The 23,227-nt window shown below is 37.2% G+C and overlaps 3 protein-coding genes across 6 annotated transcripts in view; all 3 read right to left on the reverse strand.

Moving 5' to 3' along the window:
• Nucleotides 1–946: 946 nt before the first annotated feature.
• Nucleotides 947–2,304, reverse strand: mpv17l2 (MPV17 mitochondrial inner membrane protein like 2). The gene is made up of 5 exons (XM_056235518.1): nt 2,003–2,304; nt 1,638–1,799; nt 1,450–1,526; nt 1,234–1,360; nt 947–1,031 (listed from the first exon to the last, which is right to left on the reverse strand). The coding sequence occupies exons 1-5, from the start codon at nt 2,190–2,192 to the stop codon at nt 997–999; spliced, it is 591 nt and encodes a 196-aa protein (XP_056091493.1). The 5' UTR covers nt 2,193–2,304; the 3' UTR covers nt 947–996.
• A 597-nt stretch (nt 2,305–2,901) lies between these two features.
• ifi30a (IFI30 lysosomal thiol reductase a) lies at nt 2,902–4,942 on the reverse strand. The gene is made up of 7 exons (XM_056235519.1): nt 4,762–4,942; nt 4,307–4,489; nt 3,940–4,014; nt 3,718–3,810; nt 3,471–3,623; nt 3,322–3,390; nt 2,902–3,211 (listed from the first exon to the last, which is right to left on the reverse strand). Exons 1-7 carry the CDS (start codon nt 4,894–4,896, stop codon nt 3,146–3,148), a joined length of 774 nt encoding a protein of 257 aa, XP_056091494.1. The 5' UTR covers nt 4,897–4,942; the 3' UTR covers nt 2,902–3,145.
• A 5,407-nt stretch (nt 4,943–10,349) lies between these two features.
• The window catches only part of pik3r2 (phosphoinositide-3-kinase, regulatory subunit 2 (beta)), a 43,103-nt gene continuing 30,225 nt past the window's right edge, over nt 10,350–23,227 (reverse strand). For all 4 annotated transcript variants that reach the window (XM_056235424.1, XM_056235425.1, XM_056235426.1 and 1 more), the window contains exons 4-16: nt 22,935–23,006; nt 21,893–22,033; nt 21,523–21,721; nt 21,334–21,419; nt 19,667–19,772; nt 19,475–19,573; nt 19,136–19,316; nt 17,900–18,025; nt 17,672–17,814; nt 17,367–17,543; nt 16,731–16,802; nt 15,991–16,164; nt 10,350–11,376 (exon numbers count right to left, since the gene is read on the reverse strand). In XM_056235424.1, the coding sequence (XP_056091399.1) occupies nt 11,187–11,376; nt 15,991–16,164; nt 16,731–16,802; nt 17,367–17,543; nt 17,672–17,814; nt 17,900–18,025; nt 19,136–19,316; nt 19,475–19,573; nt 19,667–19,772; nt 21,334–21,419; nt 21,523–21,721; nt 21,893–22,033; nt 22,935–23,006 (1,766 nt within the window). In that variant the 3' untranslated portion in view covers nt 10,350–11,186. The remainder of the gene's footprint in view (nt 11,377–15,990; nt 16,165–16,730; nt 16,803–17,366; nt 17,544–17,671; nt 17,815–17,899; nt 18,026–19,135; nt 19,317–19,474; nt 19,574–19,666; nt 19,773–21,333; nt 21,420–21,522; nt 21,722–21,892; nt 22,034–22,934; nt 23,007–23,227) is intronic.

Here is a 23,227-nt window from a genome sequence, read left to right on the forward strand (position 1 = left end):
TAAAAATCATTCTCTAAATTATAATATTCAAAACACAAAATAATTTTATTGTCTTCCATTACAAAACAGTGTCAAATAAGGGCAATGTAGATATCAAAGTGTCTAGCAAACATTTTCATCAAAAAATGAAATTAATAATTAGGTAAAAATGTTAAGGCAAATTATGAACAACATAACTTTGGAACAGAAACTGGCTAGAAGCACAAACAACCAGCCACATTACTGCTTATGCAGCATATGCCTAGGGTTCAGCATTCATACAGTATATATGACAGTAATATTGGCACATTATTTTGATTATAAACATGCTTAACCAAAAATGAAAATATTTCTTACAGTGAAGGACGATAACTATATAATCTGTATACTATACCAGTCACCGTGATTTTGCCAAGACCTGTTCCTGGGTCGACATATTTTGTTGATCCTAGAACAACATTCCTGTCCGAAAATATGTTTCAAACCACATCCCTACCCCTAAACCTAACCCTACCCATAACCTAATCCCTAAAAATCGGGGGGAAATGATAGGTGAATAACACTGATGTAGAAGCACCTAACCCTGGTTGTAAGCCTAAACTTGAAACAAACTGTAAACTTGTCCCTCAAATCTGAATGGTTGATTGGAAAGTTGTTCCAGGAACAATGATATTAATCCAGGAACATGGTGTACTTGGTGAAATCATAAGAATATATTTGTAAACAGTATGATTTTATAAATTGTTCTTCATATGCCAACAATACACTGATTTCAGACAGTTAAATTTATTTAAAATTACATTCAACACTTTTATATTATTCAAAATAAATACAAACACATTAAAACAAATGTGCAATGTACCTGGCATTACTGGATAAAATTCTATTAATTCTATTATATAAAATAAAATACAGAAAGCTGTACATTAACAGTCTTACATAATCTGATTTATTTTTATTTGTGTGATCAAAGCAGTGTTTTGAAATATTCCTCCTCTTCGGACATCTTCACTCAGTTCATTCAGCTTCTCGTTTGGCCTCTACGTGGTCTCCTTGAAAAACACAAATGTCATGCATCACTTGTCAAAAGGAAGCTCACACCCATGCTTTCATTTTAAACCTGCCAATCGCTAAAGTAAAACTTGGCCACCAAGACAAGATTAATAATTATATAACACCATCTTTGTTCAGTAAATACTACAAATGGATTTTAGTTATGCCTTGTGTTATGAGATAGATGCAAACATGTCTTACTGTGTTTGAGGTAGGAGAGGTAGGTGTCCCATCCCAGGGTAATTATATTCACATAAAGAACACGATACTTGGGTGGCAAGAAGTAGAAGTTTACCATTTGAGCTGCTGGCCAAACACACCAATCTGCCTAAAAAGAAGCAAGTTATGAAAAGCTCAGCCAAGAAGATACATAATTTGAGGTTGAACTAAGAACACATGCTTATCAAAGCAACATACCTTGTAAAATTCCCAGAATTTGTCTCTGAATTCACTTTGTGCCTCAGACAAAGTTTGACCCTCCATCATACCCATACCTTCATTAAAAACAAACAAACAAATAAAACAGGTGTAATGTTTATCAGAATTTTATTAATTATATTACAGTGAGAAACAGAAATGAATGGAAATCAGCAGCAATATCTCACCTAGGAAGTACCAGGCCCCCAGTGCTGGTGAAGCAACCATCTGATCAGTAAACACTTTCTTGCAGACATTACTTATGCCATTGCCAACAAAGTATTTGTCGAGCCACAGGTACCAATAATGCATGAAAGGACCCATAGAGCATCCGACGGCAAACATACAACCTATAGAGGGCGCAACACCGCGAGAGTTCATTAATCTCGCGTTACTTTCACGACAGGACAGTCACACGATACTTTAAAAGAATAAGTTAAAAGTTTTTCGTGTCACGCACTGGCACATACATTACAAACATGAGCTGATGTATATTTTTAAACAAGCCAGACTTTGTGTGTGATATCATACAGATAATTTGTTTTCTCGTCACCTGTACGCCACCAGTCACGTGCTCGTCCGGGGGTCTTCCGCGTCTCTCGAGTCTGCTGGATGAGGTCGCCCGCTGCCAACATCCCCCCACAACTCACCGTGTTCGTCACGATCAGAAATCTGCCTCTGAAAAGCGGCTTCCAGTAACCGGCGATCCTTATGAGAAAATCCTTACTCTGACGAGATATCATGTTTAGACCGAGTTAACTTAAATTCCTCTCAAGTTACGGCTCGACGACTTCATTCGCCACTTCTGTTCCTTTACTCCAGAATAAATGGCATACGAGATACACAAATATATTTAAATATTGAGAAGTGTTAACTTAAAATGGAAAGGAATGCATCTTCCTTAATACTCTCAGATAGATGTTTACAGTTGCTACGATATCCCCGAATTGTGTGTCTGTTGGCCTAAATTCAGCTGCAATTTAACTCACTAACATATTTAAATCTTTAGATTAGATTTCATTCATGTAACCACCGGAACCAGAGCAGCCTGAAGGAGCCGGTGACGAGTCACGCGCGAAATGACGTTGCGCTCACAAGCATCAAGATTGCGTCAATGTGCGCAGAATGTCGCCACATCATTTTGACCTCAATCAATAATCTCGTCCCGTTTGAATACCTGCTATTAGGACATAATTTCTTGATCTTCGGACGCTTTTTTTTATTAATAGTTATTATATTAACGATAGTTAATAATATCAGTTAAAAACCCTAAAGTATTTTCACTTTGTTGGTCAAAATAATGTGGAAAGACTGTTAATGATAAGCAAAAATGTAGACAAGCAAAAAAAATTAAAACCATCGAGGAAGCATTTCTCTCGAGTAAAGTTCACTTTAGCAATGATTTTTCCCTCTTAATCATTAACACACAAGCAAATGAGATTTAAAAAGTGCAAAAGTGATGGAAATGTACTTTAATTTTGTTTATGCATACAAAGTGGTTTAAAACGTGACTATAAAAATATGGTCTTATCACCAGTTGTAGTCAGCAGCAGAAAACCATGTTCAAAATGACACTTTCATATACATATGGACAAAGAAACAACAACAAAAAATATTCAAATACATTTCAGCATGTATGTTTCATACATAATCTCTCCATTCCTGACATGAATAGTGTTGTTATCAGATTTAATGATTACTTCATGCAGTAACTGGTGGTTTTCTTCTTCAACCCTTGAGTACAAGCAGCTGGCTTTTCACCCTATATGAACACAAAGAAAAAATAGGTCATGTGATGGACTCCTTGTTGATAGGATAAGACACTGAAATGGTATTAAACACTAACAGGCACCTCTCAGGTTGCAAACAAACCTTGTACAAACTGCACACAAGACTGAAGAGAGAATTCATTGCTTTATCCTGAAGATCATCTGTGTGTTCCTGCAGGAACAACATTGAGCCATTTAATTACACAGATTTAAAAAAAAAAATCCTTATAAATAAACAAATAACTTCCTTACTCCATTGATGGTTATCCAAGGCACATACTCATGAGGGGGCTTCAGAGCATTTGTTTTCACTGCATTTCCATGCATTAATTTATTGCCCTGGTCTCCCGTCACACACTTCATGACTGAATCCCATGTTATTTCGGGTTTGTAGACTCCGAGACACTGAGATGGGAGGTACAGATTAGCATTGCATTGCAACAGGGTTGATGGATGGATAGGAAGAATAACAGCATGCAAAATAGTAATGACTACTTACAGGCTGGGCTGCTTTCAGCACATCTGGTCCTGATTCCATGCAAAAAATGACCAGAAGAGCCTCATCCAGACCTAACCTATCCAACAGGCAGGTCTGACAGGAAAGATTACATTTATTATACCTCTATTTTTAGCTCTAAACAAGATGTGTTCAATGTTAACAACACCAATCCACTTCTGCTTTTAAAATGTTTGAGTGGTGAAATAAATAGCAAAACCTCACCTCAATCATGTTACCTTGACATTCACCCTCTCCGTGCTGACAGATGAAGGTGTACTTCCCCTGATCTTCTTTCTCCTATTATGAAAACAAATTGTGAGCAACAGCATTTAACATTAATGTAACTTACATGAATGTGAGCCTTTTTAAAAAATCTTTTACTGTAAAAGAAATTGGTTGCTATTTGCACTGTGTAAGTTGTGTTAGGTACTATATTTGCATTGTGTCAAATACAATAAATATATTCTAGTTTACACCATGTTGAATGCAAATAGAAATAGATTCTATTCACACAAAGTGTAAATAGCAGTTATGTGCTGTTTGTACAAAGGGTAAATTGTCTGAGCAGCAGTGGGCAGCGTAAATATACCTGTGCATTTCCATATGGAACCAGATCAATGTTCATGATGTCTGACAGCATAATGTAGGTTGGCACGAGCTGTTCTACAAGAAAACCTCTGCATCCAGGACACAAAGACTCATAGTACAGGCTCACATTCACTTTGTCAGCGTTGGGCTTTGTCACGTTAAACTTCATGCATTGTTCAAGCACCTAAGAAAGAAGAGAATAAAGGGAAATGATCAGTGCCCAAAAAGTTCGGGATTTCCCAGATAGCGGAAAACAAAACGAGAAGCTTACGTTAAATATACTCAGGGCAATTTGCATAGGCTAAATGTATCTATTACTTCAAATGCGCGCTTTTACTTTTTCGTGCAAGTAAAATTATTGCCAATAAAGCAATACAAAAACCTAGGCTATCTAATGGTTTCATATTAGGAAATTTATGGAGTAAGTCGTAAGTTTCCCCCCCCCCCGATACTTACCCCACATTCGGCTGCAATGTCTTCAGAGTCGCACCACTGTGAAGGTGGATACTTACAGGAGTAAACAAACCTACCGCTGCATTTACTCAGTGACAATACAGCGAAGAACAACACAGACAGTTTAAAGCCGAACATGATTCCTGGTCACCTGCTTGCCTTGTTTTCTGAATGAAAATGTGTAGTGTACAACATTTTAAACTTTCTTCCTGCTACAGATATCGAAGGGCCGAGATTTTGATTGGTGTATTTACGTGACGTCAGTAAAATCCGGCAAAACCCAACACTGCAAATGCTGGAGACTTTTATTATGGCCACAAAATATTATTACTATCACGAGGAAGACTGCGCTGAAAAGTTGCTTTTTTTTCTTTCTTTTTTTGCAGTGAAACTTTATGATAGTTGACCGTGAAATGTACATGTTTCCCAATTGAACTACCAAAATGGCAACATAATTAAATTTGGGATTTGTGACCGCAGTGTTATTCCAAACTCACACTGTTGCACGGGTAATGCCACAGTGGGTGACAGTCCCTATACGTTCAATAGTTTCTTCCGTCATCGAAACAGTTTTATTCGATTAGACTCGATGATATTCCACCCTTAATACATTCCCCATTGAGTTAACTGCCTGCACTGCAGAGGTAGTACAACACAAAAAAGAGATAATACTCTGTCCAGAGGCGTAAAAGTGTGTGAATGATGGTGCACCAAGGCAGACAAAATGCCATGAACAGCTGAATTCAAATTTTCTAAGCGGGCTCACAATGCGGATAATGCTGAATAAATAGAGAGCAAGCAAATTTGACCTGTCCAGACTGTAAAAACAAAAAATGTGCTGCCTTAATCCAGTCCAGTCAACTTGGATGTTTAAGTCATTTCAACTTAATTACAATTACATTAAACTGACTCTTGTATAATCTTGTAATATTTTGATGAGTTAAAGCAATGTAAAAACATATGTTGTCACAACTTATTGATCATGCAATTTTTTTTAAAGTGCACCCCACACTTAACTTTTGTTTCTTTTGCAGCATGTCCATCGAACGGAACTGATTCTGTTCCAAATAATATAAATATTGTATTGTGATTGTTATGTTTTATGATTATGATTGGGATGAATGTTTTCCAAGTAAAAAAAAAAAACTGTATGAATAAGAAATAGGATGGCTAAGCAGTTATTTGATGATAATGGAATCATTTAAAAACAGCAAAGAAAATCATATATTTAAAACCAAATCATGTATGATGTTGATTGAGTGAATAATGACATGGGCTCAAACCCTGTTCAATGTATTGTTGTATGGACAGCCCTCATCCCACATAACATTTCACAGGACACCCCAAGAAGGACTGGACGGGGTGATATATGTTGTCTCTAACAAAAGCATTTTAATTAAGGTCTCCATTTACAGTTAAAAGCTGTTCTGTAAATCCCTTCATACTTGATTGCATTATGTGCCAGGGTATCAAAGTGCATCCGTTTTCATCTCTGCAGACATGAGTAATCTAAGATCTGCTATATTCTCTTCGAGGTCTTAAAACCACAATTTCTTACAAGGACACGGTGACCTAATCAGACCTGCTAGGGTGCCTTTTATCTTGACTGCATCCTTGTTGGTTGGAAGGGAAGTACAAACAATTTGAATGGGTACTTTCCCTAGTCCCTTCCTTTAACGCATACACAGCATTTAAAATGTTTGGTTTCAGAAGACGCATGGCTTTTTTTCTGGTCTCTTTTTATTCTGCAATATCTTCCTTCTTTTGGGCCTTTCTTTCTCTATATTCCGATTGTCACAATCTTCATCTGTTAGATACACTACTTTGGATTTTATTATCTATTGACTAAGATCATTTATTATCATGAAACTTATTTGCTTACAATTTTAATATTTACTTGATCAGTTTGTTGTCTTTATAATTGTACATTATAAAATACAATTTTATTTCTTGTTTATAATTTGATCACTGACATAATCATTGCTCGTCTACCTGGATCACACTGCATCACAACATATATGACAAAAAAATGTCTTCTTGAGTTTGAAGGTTCTAAAATGAGTTGTATTTTACAGAAAAGTGTCAAATATAATGAATATGCAGACTGTCTTGTTTCTGTGTGACCTTTATACATGACTGGTGTAAACAATCACATGGGCTGTTTATGCCAGTTTGCTCCTCTGAACAATGACATCCGTGTCAAAGCTCCATAAACAGATGTAATGTATGTATACATGTAGCATTCACACAGAGCCACATTTTTGAATACAGAACTGACTGATCCATATTATAAAACTGTAGATTTTAAAGACACTGTGAAATCAAAACTTGGAATTTTTGGAATATATTTAATTTGTTTTATTCATATGCCCTCGTAATCTATAATTCAAACCAAGTCCTGCCCTACATTTTTTTTTCCTCATTCAAGAAGCTGTTTCACTTAGATATTCGCCATAACGGGGAAGTTCTGTTTCACACAACTTTAAAAGTATTGTTGCATAAAATTCAGACATCTGACATTAGGTCAGTATATTTAATGATTTAAAACCATCCTGATCCAGCTGTTGGTCACTTTGAATTCGAAACATTCTCTAGGTTGTCCCTATATTAGGACAGATTTTCCACCCCCAGGTAATCTAAGGACACATGCCAAAGTGTTTGTCAAATGACTACTGACCCAACAAGTTTGAGGTATGACACTTTCTGCTGCTTCAGCATGACATTCCCTGTAAAAGCAACAGTTGTTTGAATAACATCACAAGATCAAACTGATGACGACAGACCAGAAGGTGCAATAGACTCAATATCTTTTTATTGTCTTAAAAATAATTCCATCTATCTATTAAAGAGCCATATCTCTGTAATGCTTGTGTACCTGTTTGAGAGACAAACACTGATGCAAACTGAACACTGAAAAATCTGCACCCAAAAACAGACTGGAGAGAACAGAAGTAGTAAAATGAGAAAAAGTATGTACATGAAGTTTGCGCGCACGCGCACACACACACACACACACACACACAATGTACTGGGTAACAAACAGTGCTCCCCATCCTCCATGTCTAATGGCACTTTGGTGTGCATTATCTTCAACAGGCTACTTCATGCACTCAGGGGAAACAAGACAGTAAGGTATCATTTAGTTTAAAGAGGTGAAGGATAATCAGTGGTTATGTCATAACCACTAAATACAAAAATTCATGTCTATTAAACATTTGGCCCTGCTGTATCTTACTTTTCGGTGTATATCTTGTCATAGAAAGAGGGAAGGGGGGGGGGGGGGGGGGGGGGGGGAAGAACTGCTAATTTTAGTTCTTGCTTTAACTGAGACTACAGAGGGAAGTTGGACAGAAATCAGGATATAATTGTCAGAATGATTAAAGTCCAAAAATGAAACGTTCTATGAAACTTGAAAAATATGTCTGCTATGGAAAGAAAAAGCTGGCTCTGGGTCATAGCTGCATTTTTACTCAGAGAAAATGTTGTGAGGTGAGGGAGCACTGTTTAAAGTGAACAAAGAAGGGAAAGAAAATCTTCAAGTTTAAAACAGCAGAGGCAAAAAAAAAAAAAAAAAAAAAGACAAGAATCCCTGTCTGACAGACAGAGCACATTTGAAAACATCTTCTATTTGGTTAATTAGATAATGTAAACATTTGTAACTGTACTGAATGGAAGAGAGATATTCAAGCTAGCTTATCTTTGAATCCGTAAGGTCATTACTTACAATGAAAAAACAAAACTTTGACATACAATTATAGTTTCTCTTTAAAAAGGAGTTAAAGAAAATAAAAACAAAGAACAGACCCACTACGGCACGATCATAACACGTTATGACATTATAGGCCTGTAACTAAAATGTGTACCTAACCTATTTCTGTTGCTCATAAAGACTGTCAAGCTTCATTAATTCTCACTCATAATCACCTCAAGATGTGCTTGTATAGTGCATTTAGAGGATTTTACTCCACTGCTTTATCTCACACAAACTCGTCCCATCCAACACTCTGGCTCATTCTCTGTGCTCTCAAAGACCTGACGTCAGTCAGTCAGCACATTCAAGGAATCATAACCAGTGTCTCTGTTCTTGCTCCACTCCACACCGTCATAGCAAAACAACTTCATCCTATCGATAGGATGAAACAAACCGGAATATACAGACAAAAACGCTTACAAAACTAAAACCTTATTGTCTGTTGTGGATTTAGAAACAAAAATGAATCCATCTAAAAGGAGGATGTCAAAAGCGAAGAATTAATATACGAGATTTAGGCAAATGTAAAGTTTCAAGGTTTTAAAGTATTTCAACTTGCCCTTTAAATAAACTGAAATGCACTGCATCTGTATTTGATAGCCTATTTTATTTATTAAAATGTATCCAGAATAAAAGCCTGTTCACACCAACATGTTCGGAACAGTCAGATTTTCTTGTGTGTTTAGACCAATGCTTATAAAACCACAAATGGGCTGAATAAAAGTGTAATTTCACTCTTTGACAGTTGTGGCGCTTTTGGAAAAGGAAGAAATACTCTGCTTACCATGTACCAAAGCACTATGCAACTTTTCGTAGGTCAGTCTTTAGCAGTTTATAAGTTATTGTTAAATATGTGTAAGGTTATTTCTGCCACGGAATAAAACCAATTAGAAAGGAAATTGTGAATTTTTATCGATGCGAGTTTATATCTCGTTTTTTTCTCTCTCAGAATTGCACAATGTTAACTCACAGCATAACCAGCCATTCAATCAAATTAAAATCTTTATCACATTCAATTTTTGTCTTGGTGTGAACAGGCCTTAAAAATTGATGAAATTACTCCTGTTGTTAAAAAGGTACCTCAAATTAACTTCCATGAAAGTGCATACTGGTTAAGACCAAACCTCATTAAAAGCATACAAGCTAACAAATAAAGAGTTATGTTTAATGACAAATAAGAGGTCTTCTCTAACTTGCTATTCCCAATGCAACTGCAATTAGAAAGCATTTTATTTTAAAGTACTGAACAGAATGCCTTTGATGGGATGATCCTCCTTTTGGTTTTAGGGTTCGAGGAGTGTGTGTGTGTGTGGCATGAATATCTGATTAGTGAATCTATGGAAGTGAAGCATTCTGTACTGCCCCAATCCCAGGAAAGCTCCTCAAGGACATATGGGCAGAAGGCACTTTAAAACCACTTCCCTCTTCAAAAATGTAATTTGATCACTGATTCTTAGTAAGCAAACATAAAATTGCTATCTGGTTCTGCTTATGATCACTCACAAAAAAATGGTACTTTCTAAACCAGCTGACTTGTATGATGTACAGACCAGTGTATCATCTGACAAGATGAGCCACAGCACAAGCCCAAGATGCCATGAAACACTAGGGGAAGTACAGTTACAAAATGCCCAACCACCATTAGGACTTATTTACTTCCACAATATATCACTTGCACCTGATAATTACCTAAAAAATCTGTAATCATATCCAGGTGTTTTTCAGTTCCATTTTTGCTTGCGCCTGTTGAATAACCTGCTTAGCCCCTTGAAACCGTTCCAAGCGAGTGAAAGTTCCTGTGGGCGTCATTGCTTTGGGATCACGTTTGTTTTGCTCTGGATCTTAACGGTTCGCTATAGCTATGCATCATTCTCATGTTCCAAGAATCAAAAATATAGCAGGAAGCACCAATACCAGCCCACAGAAACCATTAAGATGCCAGACTTCGGCGCTGTGGTGTAAAATCTCAAATAAAAGTACACGAGTGTTGATGGCTATTTATTCTCACCATGACGACTAGCTTTTAAGAGGCAGATTAGAAGCTAAAAGGACTTCAGAGTCCCTCAACAAAATCTGATATATAAAATAATTTCACATCTTCTACAGGACAACTCACATAAAGAGGAATCTATTGATATGGTTGACAGAAGCGAACTACCAAACAAATACACAGTGACATAAAGGTGAGTTCAGGCCATGTTGTTATTACCGTAATTACGGTACAGCTCAGAATAGAAAATCAGATGTTGTCATCTCAGGACTACGGTAATTACGACATGGCTTGAACGCAGCGTAACAGCTAAAAGATTGATTATCAACAGCTGCAAGCTTTCAGTTAATTCCTCATCTCATTCCTGACCCATGTCCTAATCGAAAATATCCAGGACTACGGCACTAGTTCGAGCTTTCATGGAGTCATGTGACACTTGCCTCTCTCTTGTATTGGGACAACAAATACAGAGTACACAAGCTGTGATCTTACCGTAATTACTGCAGCTGACTTTGACACGGAAAACTATGGGCTTACAAAAAAGCCGTACGCTTACTTACGATAATATACTGTGCTTATCTGTTCTCTATGATAAACGTAAAAGTTCGGTGTTAGTATAGTTTGCTCTGTATAATGTGCTTAATCATGCTTTATATGCGTGTCCTCGGCAGTGTCGTGTCAGGGTGCTCATCTAGGCGGCTGTGCGAGGACCGGGTAGGCCAGGGTTACATTCAGTGAGTCGTTGTGCTGGACCAGAGAGGTGTGTTTGTAGTGCAGGACCAAGTCTTTCAAGGAACCGTAAAGGTTGTAGGGCTCAGCAAATCCAAAACCTGTGGCCGTCTTGTAAACCATGCAATGCTTGATCTCTCCATCCACTCTGTTGAAAAAGAAGAACGTGTGTTATGCGAGAGGGAGATATTAAGGAAGTGTAGCTCACAACTGAGGAAGAGAACCGTAAAGTATTTGACGATTCCAGTTCCAATTCCTCGTTAACACTTCTGGCTACATTTAAATAGGACATTTCAGACGAGTTTTTAAAATAAAATTTTAGACTTTTTGAGACCTGCACAAATAAAATGAATACCATATGTCCATTTAAACAAACATATACCATTTCAAATTAAATCCTGTATCTCAGATTATTTTACTTAACAGGCTAAAGCACACATTCAACTGCAACTGACTTGTTTTATTTAATATATACACGTATTGAAATTGGTTTGTACTAATATATCAATATATGAATTAAGAAGTTGATCGATATTGGATTTTGCTGATACAATAATAATATGTGAGAAAAGGCAAGATAAAAAGTTTATTGTGCTGATACTACTAAATCTATATACATAAGCGAAGCGTGTGTAAGGCTGGGCAAGGCTTAACCTTCCCATGGCCACGGATTCGAGACTAGCGTGGAACATTCTCACTCAAACCACTGACTGCAGCTGCTTCTGACTGCTTTTAGAGAGAAGAGCTGTACATAACTGCTGGTCTAGGATCAGTTTTCTCCGTAATAATAGCAAATTGGAAAAACAGATATTGCAAACGATCCAGTGCGTATCTCTGTTTGCGCTTCGGATAGGTTTCCATTTAAAACATGTTTTTCCAGCACTGAGCAATGTAGCCAATCACAAACATAACTGTTGATTTCTTGGTGTTTGAGTTAGAATCCACTCACCGGTTAAAATTACTTTGCCGGGCATTTTTTTAACCTTTGTAAGGGCATTTTTTCTAAATTTATTAAATGTGTCATCTTTAATGTCAAATTTATTAATTTATATTTATAAATTGAGTTTATTTATTTGAGAATAATAAGACACAATCAGGAAGAATAAGTTACCAAACAAATGAAATCCCTATCAACAAAATACATCTTTGCACTGCAGAGGTGGCATAAAAGAACAAAAAGGTGACATTTAAATTCATAATAACGATGTCATGAGATTAGTTGAATATAGAAATATTAAATTATTTAAATAACTGAAAAGATACTTGAATAAAAAATAAATAAAAAAACAGCAGTAGGGGGCGGCAAATCACTGTATCATTCATTCAATCGATTCTTTCAAACGGCTGATTCATTCAGGAACAAAGCAAGCGACTGTCTTTATGAATGGGTCATTGAATCATTGACTCACTAGATTCAGTGTAACCGGCCACTGCTGTGATTGGCTGACATGCTTGCATATGAAATAGCTACGTATTACATGTGAAACTCTCTCGAATACTTTTACTACAGCTATTATACGTTTTTACTATAACAGCTATCGAGATTAACAAATCGTGAGAAGTTTTTAAAGTATTTAGATCTATTCCCATCACATAAAATGTTGAGCATTGAGCAAGCAGAGGACAGTCTGTTGATTGCGAGAATGAAGATCTTATCATTGCAACTCGGTTTCTGCTCTCTCTAATGCTTTAACCAATGGAAACACGATGTACATACAGTAAGAGCTTCGTTGTGCAGTGTAACGTGCGTCATTGATTAATAACGAGTTGTCCAGATAAACACGCTGTGTGGAAAGATTGTACTTTGATCGCTTTCTGTATATAATTTGTTCACAATTTAAATACGATTATTTTCATCCTACTAAAAGAAACGATGTGAAGTTGATATTTTAGTCACTGGCTTGACTTACTGATGCATAAACAGTATTGAACGATTTTGAACTTGAACAATTAGGCTAACGTTACAAATCAGAAATTGTTGCTTTATTGTCGATTTATTTTCAGACGTTCATCGAGGCCAGCTCTGTATTGGCCCAACTTGAGGAAACAGTCGTCGGTGAAATGTTTGGACCATACAAAACTTTGGGAAGTTGTGTCGGCGCATTTCCAGAGAAAATAAAATTAAGCCATTGTGTCTTCAGAGGCTCGGATGAAGGAACTAAAAAATACTTTTGTGTTCATTTGTACATCCGAACACTGATCAACTGCCATGCTTTGCTCGTTTGCAAGCCATGATATCTCTCGAGGAAAAACTCAAATCCCGCTCGCGCGTTCGTAACGTTACTTCCTAGCTCATTTTCTCATGGGCGAGCCAAATTCTCTGGACGGGCAAAGCAGAGAAAGGGGAGGTTACCTTTCCTCCGTATGACGTCATACGGAGGAGATTCAAGATCAGCCCGTCTCAGATTTCATTTTCTCAAAGGCAGAGAAAGATAGCCAAAGCTCGGTTTACACCGATTTAAATTTCTAGCCACTGGGGGACCATATACAGGCTAGGGGAACTCATATTAATGTTAAAAAACCTCAAAGTGAAAATTTCATGTCAGGGGACCTTTAAAATGAATCGCTACTTTTCGAAAAAAAATAGCTACTTTTCTTAAAATGAATCGCTACTTTTTTAAAAGTGAATCAAAACTTTTCTTAAGATGAATCGATACTTTTCGAAAAAGAATCGCTATTTTTTTTTTAAATGAATCGCTACTTTTCCAAAAAGAATTGCTACTTTTCTTAAAATGAATTGCTACTTTCTTAAAATGAATCACTACTTTTAAAGGATTATTAGGATTATTAATCATTTCGGATGTGTAGGTTGTTGCTAAGCGACAAGTAACTTGAAATTATCTCATGGAAATCTATTTAAATGTTTTTTTTCCCACCTCCACCTATGTCTATATACTGAATGTGTTAAATAATATTCTTAATCTTTCGTTCCTGTGACGAGGCGGCCCAGAGAGAAGCTACAAGAATTTACATTGAATTAAATGCTAGATACAGTTTATTGTGTAACCAAAATACCAATCAAATTGTGAATGAAAATAATAAACAAGCCCAAAATACATCAGGACTCTTATTTTTAAATGTCTATGATTTACTACTTCCAGCTGCTAGTTCAAAAAGATGAGGGAGATAAAATATACACTGTTTTAACCATCTACATCATGAAGTAAACATTGTTATAATTCATCAACATTAGATCATAAGCAAATGCTTGGCATAAATGTGCTATATTTATTAATTGCAAACTGCTCTGAATCTGCACTGCATTTAGACTCTGAACATGCAGCACTCACATTTATTTAATTCATAGCATTTTGAAGTTTAATAAAATCCCATTAGGCTGTTATTTTGCTAAGATATTTAATATTATCAATAACTTTAATGTAATTGAATAACTAAGTATAGTACTTTTTAAAGGACCTTTTTTAGAGACATTTTAAAGTCGTTTTAGAGACTACATACATTTAATCCAATAATATTAAACAGCAATACAAAAAATTTGGTAAAATTCAGTGGCGCCTGCTGGTCTTTCAAAGAGGGGAAGCTCATTTTCGGCCTACATCATAAAAATTGTCCATTTATTCATACGTAAATTCTGCCCAACGTTCCTTAAAGAAAATGCTCTGTGACCCTGTCGTACCAACTAGGCGTCTTCTCCAGTGACTTGACCAGTGTCTTCTCAATGGCCAGCAGGGGAAATGTGTGAATTAGGTTAAACTGAAACAAGGAATGTGGTCGTGTATAATTGTGTGAAATGTATGATGAAAATTGGCTAGCAATTGCGCTAAGCAAATACCAAGAAATAGGTTGCAGCAGTTTGTCTTTCGACTACACTTGCAAAATCCGCGATGGGACTGAGCTTGAATAGCTTCAGCGTCAGCGACTTTTTATAGTACAAAATCGCTATCAATCAAAAGGAGATGCAGTCTTTCGACAGACCCTCCAATCATCACGCAGAAGCCCGGAGTCCAGGCCAGCCCACTGCTCCATTCACCCCCAAGGACGCTGAGCGTCCGTGGGCGGGACATAATCGCAGCATTTATCCAATGACCGTCTCGTTTCGAAGCACTGAAAAAAACTGTTCAAAGCAGCCCCATTGAAGTCAATGGACGCTCGGCTTCAACAGGGAAATACACTGTGACGCTACGGGAATGTATGAGAAGGAAATCAAGTCAGCAGACCTGCTATATGTAGCTGATTCTGAACGAACTCGTCTTCGAGATGAACGTGTTCTAACGCATTTTTAGTCAATAAAATGTTAACACAATAGTACATATTTGACCATTAATTTTTTGACATAATAGGGGAAGCCGAGCTTCCCTTGCAGAAAGAAGAAATCCCCACTGCTATAATTATATATTTTTTTTAGGAAATACTACGGACAAATAACTGCATATTGTCATGTCATATGAAGTCTCAGCTAGTTGAAAGCTGTATGTTTGATTCACTAAAGAAATGTATCACAAGTGTCTTTTTTTCAGGAGTCGGACTACACTGTATGAACTGAATGTTTCTGAATCACTAAAATAAAAACCGATTCATTAGAATCATTCGTTTTTCTAGTCAAACTGAATGTTTTTTTGCGCTATAGATTTGGTGATGCGGTGCCACTGAATAAGTAGTGGAAGAAAACACATTTTAGAACCACTAACAGAACAGAAAGTTTTAGATTAAAAATGGAACCGGTTCTGAATAAGGAGCAAACGCTAGCTGTTGCAAATGTGAATCTGGATGAGGTGAATAGAGCATTGCTTCAGTAACTCACACAACAGAGCATGCGTAGGAGCCTTTCTGGGTCTGGCTCTCTCTGATGAGGAAGGTGCCGTCTCGTTTGCCTCTCAGGAGATCCTCCGCCTGTGTGCGCTTGATGTCCCCTACGTACCAGGAGCACTCGTCGTGATGTGCTTGATCGTCATCGTCGTCCAACAGAGAATAGAAGCTGAAAGGTCAGAAGTGGAATAATGACTGTTTTTCTATATCTGATTTATCGATCCAAAATATCATGATTTTATTTAATTTATGTGCTTTGTGCAATAAGATAATTTAGTTAACCTTCCTACTTGTTGTTTATTTTAAATCTTTATGCCATGTCATCACCAAAAAGCCAATTTTCATGGCAAAAACTGTGGTTTAACATACAAAGGCAAACAATACATAAATCCACTCATATCTCTGTAGAATTACAAGGTAAAATCTTTCAATTTAATATTTGATAGAATTTTTAAAAAATGAGGTAAAAAAAAAAATCTGAATAAAACTTGCATGCCATATGCTTGACAGTGGAATCTTACAGATATGATGATATAATCTTGAGTCAAGTTCATGATTATTTTTACCCTTTTTATAATTTGTCTGTGTTAAGACGTCCAAATTCTCTGTGATGTCCAAATTAATGTTCAGATTGTCAAAGTGGTGTTCTATGGGTATCCCAAAATGACTAATGTACCTGGGCCTGGCTTCATACATCCTATTTGCACTTCTGAAGATAGACTGAACAGAACTTACTCTTCTGATTCATTCATTAAACCCAGCCATTCGTTGATCTTCCTTTGCCTGGTGCCTTTCTGAGTCAACCATCTGCAAAGAGAATATCAGTGTTGTTAACATCACCAGCGGTTACCTGTGAATAAATAACCAGTGTACAGAGTATCCTGAATCTACAGCGTCACAGAATTTTATTTATTTATTGTGAGCTTGCAGTAATGCCTGTGTACCGCAAAATAATGTTTTTATATTGTGTTGTCTTTACTGGCTTCACTCAACAATGGAAAAAAAACTGACAAAACTTTGGGTTCAGTAAGAACTTTTTCAACAAATTTACTATCTTTTATTTAGCAAGGATACATTAAATAGATCAAATGAGACAGTAAGGCATTTATAATGTTACAAAAGATTTCTACTTCAAATAAATTCTATTCTTCTGAACTTTCTACTATACAAATTATATTTTTAATTAATTAACCAGCACAACTGTTTTCAACATTGATAATAATAAGAAATGTTTCTTGAGCAAAAAATCAGCATGTAAGATTTAGGAAGGATAATCTGAATAATGGCTGCTGAACATTCAGATTTGCCATCACAGGAATAAATGACATTTTTACATAAATTAAAATAGAAATATATGGGGGCTGTTCTTACACAAGGTATTGGTCCCTTAGCTTCCTCAGCTGTATGAGGTCTGGTTTCAAGCTGTTCATCCTCTTGTCTATCTCTCGATTGTCTGTGGCTTGCCGCTTTAAGTCCAGTTCCAATTTCCTCTTGCTGTCATGAATCTCTGTCACTCTGGACTTCAGCTTTTCAGAGTTGCTCTGAATTCTGAATAGACAGTGAAAAAGTTTCCCTCTGATATAGAAGCCAAAACATGACTTGAATTCAAAGTTACACCAGGCAATTATGGATTGTATGGATATAGTGCTCTGATGTGTAATGAAAAACAAGACTACCTCTCAATCTCCTTGTCATTGCCTTCTCTGCGAAACTTCTCAATGTTCTCTCTGCTGAGGCGCTCCTGGGTCTCACACTGCTCCTCAAAGATCTTGATGGTCTCATTAAAGGCCTCTATGGCTGTTCGCTTCATCTGCAGCTCCTGAGAGATTGAACAGACCATCTCCATTAGTGACTCTGTTAATAAGATCCCAATGCATGTAAAGGAGAGATGAAATGTGGCCTACTTGTGATGAGCGTGTGTATTCTTCATACAGTACATCATATTCACGACTCTTCTCCTGAAACTGCTCGTGATAAACCTTCAGCTGCTCTCCTACCGCCTCAATACTGTCCTCTTTCACCACCTGATCCTGCAGAGCACAAGAAAATGTGTTCACAAGCCTTATTCCCCCCCCCCCAAATTAATTCATTATTTTCTTAACCTCAAGTTGGTTTTAACTAGAGATGTGTAGAACTATATATACACAGGTCCGCAGTTTTTCCCAACACCAAACATGATTTGTAGCGCTAGAGAGCCTCAGTTCCTGCAGCGCGGAGTGCGAACCTTTTCATTCACTTTAATACAAGTTATAGCTTAAAAAACAACAACATGCATGAACACCAAAAGGTATGTTGAAAGATACAGTACAAATTACCGAAATGTAGCATGTCTCATGAAATAGCTTAATCAGTGTTTCAACAGCGGAAAGTAGTCAATAAAACGTAGTCACTTAATGTACCTCAAGAAAGTTATTTACTGTTAATTATATATGTATGGTTGAATACATGTGTCATGAAGGCAAGTGTTTTTGTGCAAATGAGTTGCATACAAACATTTCAGTTTTTATTTAAGTTTAATTATATCTGAAAATAAATTTAATATTTAGTTGAATATAATAGTTTGGGCTCTGTTGTTAATTTTAGCCTCTAATATTATAATAATGTCCCAAATGAAAGGGGTTCCCTGAATAGTTTACACAGCATTAGTTGGGGGAGGTTTTTTTTTCTCCTTAAGAAAATCAAACTAAACTGTATCGGCAGATATCTTTCTAAATAATCGGCTATCGGTGGAGAAATTTAGTATTGGTGCATCTCTACTATTGAGTTCAAAACAGCCAGGTGAAGCACAACATGCAGGGGTCTTACAACATTTCTTAAAGTTGGGGATTAATTCTAATAACAAATTTAGTATTATATATTATTATATACCAGAAAGCTAAATAAAACGGTCCCTAAAATTTTTAAATGTGAATCTAACATCATGTGGACCACTTTTAAGGTGCTTGTATTTTTTTGGGGGGAAACTGACGATTTGTGGTTGCTATGAACAGCCATTGTATGGAAAAGATCTATAAGAATATTCTTATGTACATTATGAAGGTAGGTAAATATTGACCGAAATGTCAATTTTAGGCAAATTATACCATTAATGTGAAAAGACGGCATCAGTTTGAGCACTGTGAAGAGCGGAGGCATCGCACCTGCTGATATTTAGACACGGGGAAGAGCAGGCGAGTGTCCAGCTTGGCGTTGTACTGAGTCAGTGACTCATGCCGGTAGTGGTTGATGAGCTCCCCCACAGTGAAAAAAGTAAGAGGTTCTGAGAATCCGTACTTCCCCCCGCGGTAAAAAACCTTGATCAGTTTGTTATTGCCTCCTTTCCTGGAATAAACAACACAAAGCTTTGATCATGTTGTGTCCCTGTTAGACACTTTGTAATCATGCATAGTAAACAAATTATACATCAGCACACCTATGCAATGCATTCATCTCCTATTAGATATTAAACAAAATGCAGTTTGGCCTAAGGAAGCGCTCACCTGAGGGTCAAGGTGTACTCTCCCTGCACTTTGCTTGAAGCGTCCCGCACCAGGAACGTACCATCAGGAGTGTCTCTCATCTTCTCATTCACTTCCTCTCTAAACCCGTGCGCATCAAACAAAGATTTGTCATAAACAGAAATGTGTGAGATCTTAATAACAGCTGACCTGGTAATTATATCAGCGGTTTACCTTGAAATGTCTCCCCAGTACCATTCAGCGTCACTCAGTAAGCTGTTGTTTCCATTGGTCACAGATGAGGCCATGACTTTGGCTTTGGGCGGTTTAGGAGGGAGAGCTAATTAAACAAGGCAAATAAGACAAATATTTAAAATAAAAAAATAATAAGCTTTGTTTATCCCCACACGACTGAGGGCAACATTTGCTTTCTCGACTTTCATGCATCGTCACCATAGAAACGTGCAATGTTATATTACAGCGACAGTGTCTCTGGAGCCACCTGTCTTGCTCGAGGGCATAATGGTGATCGCCCGGGGATCAGCCCTGCAACCTTTCAGTTACCAGCTTAGATATTTAGCAATGACATGATGTTTTCTCTTCTGGAGTAGGGTTTATGTCTACACTACAGGGAAGACAAAGCTCTTGATTTCTTTCTTTTTTTTCATTTTTGTGATGGCAAAGCTGAATTTTCAGCATCATGACTCCAGTCTTCAGTGTCACATGATCCTTCAGAAATCATTTAAAATATGCTGCTCAAGAAACATTTCCTAAACATCAATGTTAAAAACAGTTTTTCAATTTTTGTGTAAACCTTAATTTTTATTTTTTCAGGATTCTTTGATGAATAGGAAGTTTAAAAAACAGCATTAATTTGAAATACAATTCTTTTGTAAAATTATAAATGTCACTTTTGATCAATTTAAAGCATCCTTGCTAAATAAAAGTATTAATCTCTTTGAAAAAAATCTTACTGACCCAACAGTTTTGAACGTTAGTGCATGTGTGTGTGTATATATAATATAATAATATTTAATGGAAATGAGCAGTACTACAAAATAAATAAATGTTTAAAAATATGCAGCAAAACAAAAAGGGAAAAATTTAAATAACATTGTTTACAGAAGTGTAACCATGGCTGCATCCAGGGCTGCCCTCACCACAGGGCCCTGGTAGATCCCCCTGACAACTGTGAATAAGGGTGTTGGGTCACATATAAGGGTCACACCAACCTTGTTTGGTCCGGATTTTCTGACTTTTCAGTTTGATCCGAATCAGGTGTGAAACCTCCCCTGGACCACGGTCCGGACCAAACAGACAGAATTTGGTCAGGCGAAAAGAGGTAGTCTCAGTCCGGATCAAACTGAACAAAGGTTTGGTTCGTTTATAGTGTGAGCGCATTTTCTGTATGCTTCAGACTTTACAGGAAGTTCTGGTGGTTCTCGCAGGATTGCTTGCAGTCTTCATCTCCTTTCCTGCCGGCGACGATAAAATGTTCGCACAACGAGGACGTTCATTTGGCGAATTTGAACTACCCTCGAGTATAGATGGTGCTGCACGTAGTAATGCCGTAATAATGACAGTATAGTGGCAACGATATGCGTCTGTTCATTCATTCTTGTCAAAGTTACCCGCCGAATTGACAACACGCTGACGTCAGACGCACGTCCGTTTACAAACCAATCAATGTCAAGATGCAGCCCACATAGATGATGACGACAGGACGCAAGTATGTCATGTAAAGTTCTTTAGTGCACTCGCATAATTGCAATGTGAAACCAAACCAAAACTTACCGAATGTATAAAATGTATCAAAACATGAACTTTGGTTCGGACCTTGGTGCGGGCTTTCAGATGTGAAAACGCCCTAAAAAGCATTACTATTACAATAGGTAACTCACCGGGAGGGGTCGGCTCTTGTTCCCAAATTCTCTCCAAAAGAAGTCTCTCAACTGCAACCGCAGGAAACCCCTCATCTTCCTCCGACCTGAAAATCAAACGCATAGAAATGGAGATAGTTTGCACATGTGCAAATTTTCAGCAACACATTTCCAGAAGTTGTCTCCAGCCAATAGAAACATCCCGCTCACCCGCTCACAGGGCCCCTGATCAGCAGAGGGCCAAAGATTTGGCCGAGGGTGTGAATGTCAAGGCCGTTGTGCTCCGCGCACTGGCAGACCTTCTCCAGGTGTCTGAGCAAATAATGCAGCGTCAGGATGTTCTGCAGTGGAACTTCAGGCTTCCCCAGTGCCTCCCACAGCTGCTCTCGTCGCCTCACGGAGGGAACGTCTATTCGTGAATGACATCACCGTGAGTGCATGGGCCATCAGATGCGCAGGCAAAGACAGGGCAGACACTCAGCACATTTGAGCTGTTTGTTCGCTGAGCTCATATAATTCTGTTACTTTCTATACACGGTGCTCTTTCGTCCTGCACGAATAAGTGAAAAGTGGCACATACCTGATTCTAGTTTCACTGCAGCCTGAAGGTCTGTATAAACAGAGGGAGGGATGATGGGGGCAGGAAGTTCCTGCAGGTACCGAATAAGAGCCTCCGAGAGTGCATGAATGTCCCACTGTCCCACGTCCAACTCCTGCAGCTCTGCACAAGACAAATGACCGGTCACATCATGATCCATGCACTAATCCACTAGATCTAATCCAATACATCCCTTTCAAGCACTTTAGAGTTACACAGAGTTACATAAATATTTTTTCACTAATGGTAACCAAGAAGCTAATTGCTGGGGAATTTTATCCTACCCTTAACAGCATTTTATTTTGCCTGATCACTCCTGGTCATCACACTTTTGTGATTATGTTTATATGGTGTATATATAGTGGGGTTCAAAAGCCTGAGACTTTCAAAATGTAATTTAAACTTGGAAATAACATTTTAGGATTAAAAAATAAAAACAAAGAAACTGTAAAATGAACTATACATATTTATTACATTTTATTAGTAATTATTAATAGTAGTACAAGCAAATATTATACTTATATAATATTATTATTATACAATACATTATATAATATTTATTGAATAAATACATTTATTTTAGATAAGACGGATGGATGGATAATTACACAGAACTATTTAAATTATTATCTCAGAATTGTTTAAAAAATGAGATCAATGGTAAAAATGTTTTTCCCAATGTGATAATAATATAATTAAAAAAGTTACATTTAAAATGCAAAAGACATTTTAATAATTTCTCAGCAATGTTACAGCTGAAAAACAATGTTATCAATAAACAACCTAGTTATATAGAGAAAATATTTAAACAATGTAAACAGGCTAACATCAACACTAAAATGAGACAAACAGAAAGACTTACAGCTACTAAGAATAACACGAAAAAAAAAAAAAAAAAAAAAACTAAAGCAATCAAAATCCTTAAGCCCTGCCGCTGTATATGTTTCCAAGTATGTGAATACAACTTTTCCACTTCTGCGAAAGAGAAGACAGTCAAAAGATGAGAACAGCGGATTTAACTTACCAGCGAGGCTCTGTCGTTGACTGTCAGAGGCTGAAGCAGTGGATGTCCTGTAAAGTGTCATAGAGTCCAGACCTAGCAGAAAATCGAGGCATTAGCTCATCTCTCAAAAATAGATCTTCCATGCCAGCTTGGATTAGAGAAGCAGTCACATCTAAACATTAAATGTAAAAGCCTGGAGATATAAATATATCCAGTCATGCTATCGAGAGAACTGGGAAAACAGCCTAGCTGAATCCCTGAGCTCTGTTTTAGTCTGTGAAGAAGTGAGAAGACAGCTTCAGTCAAGCCAGACA

The sequence above is a fragment of the Rhinichthys klamathensis genome, unplaced genomic scaffold, assembly GCF_029890125.1.
Source record: "Rhinichthys klamathensis goyatoka isolate OS25496 unplaced genomic scaffold, OSU_Roscu_1.1 h1tg000422l_1, whole genome shotgun sequence".
NCBI lineage: Eukaryota > Metazoa > Chordata > Actinopteri > Cypriniformes > Leuciscidae > Rhinichthys > Rhinichthys klamathensis.

Bases quoted from the DNA above. Each gene is read 5' to 3' on its own strand.
- ifi30a (XM_056235519.1), bottom strand. From the start codon at position 4,896: ATGTTCGGCTTTAAACTGTCTGTGTTGTTCTTCGCTGTATTGTCACTG. The intron at 4,490-4,761 runs GTAAGTATCGGG...CTTCTTTCTTAG, and splicing joins ACATTGCAGCCGAATGTGGG to GTGCTTGAACAATGCATGAA. The intron at 4,015-4,306 runs GTATATTTACGC...TTTTCATAATAG, and splicing joins TTCCATATGGAAATGCACAG to GAGAAAGAAGATCAGGGGAA.
- mpv17l2 (XM_056235518.1), bottom strand. From the start codon at position 2,192: ATGATATCTCGTCAGAGTAAGGATTTTCTCATAAGGATCGCCGGTTAC. The intron at 1,527-1,637 runs GTGAGATATTGC...TTTTTAATGAAG, and splicing joins GGGGGCCTGGTACTTCCTAG to GTATGGGTATGATGGAGGGT. The intron at 1,361-1,449 runs GTATGTTGCTTT...GCTTCTTTTTAG, and splicing joins AATTCTGGGAATTTTACAAG to GCAGATTGGTGTGTTTGGCC.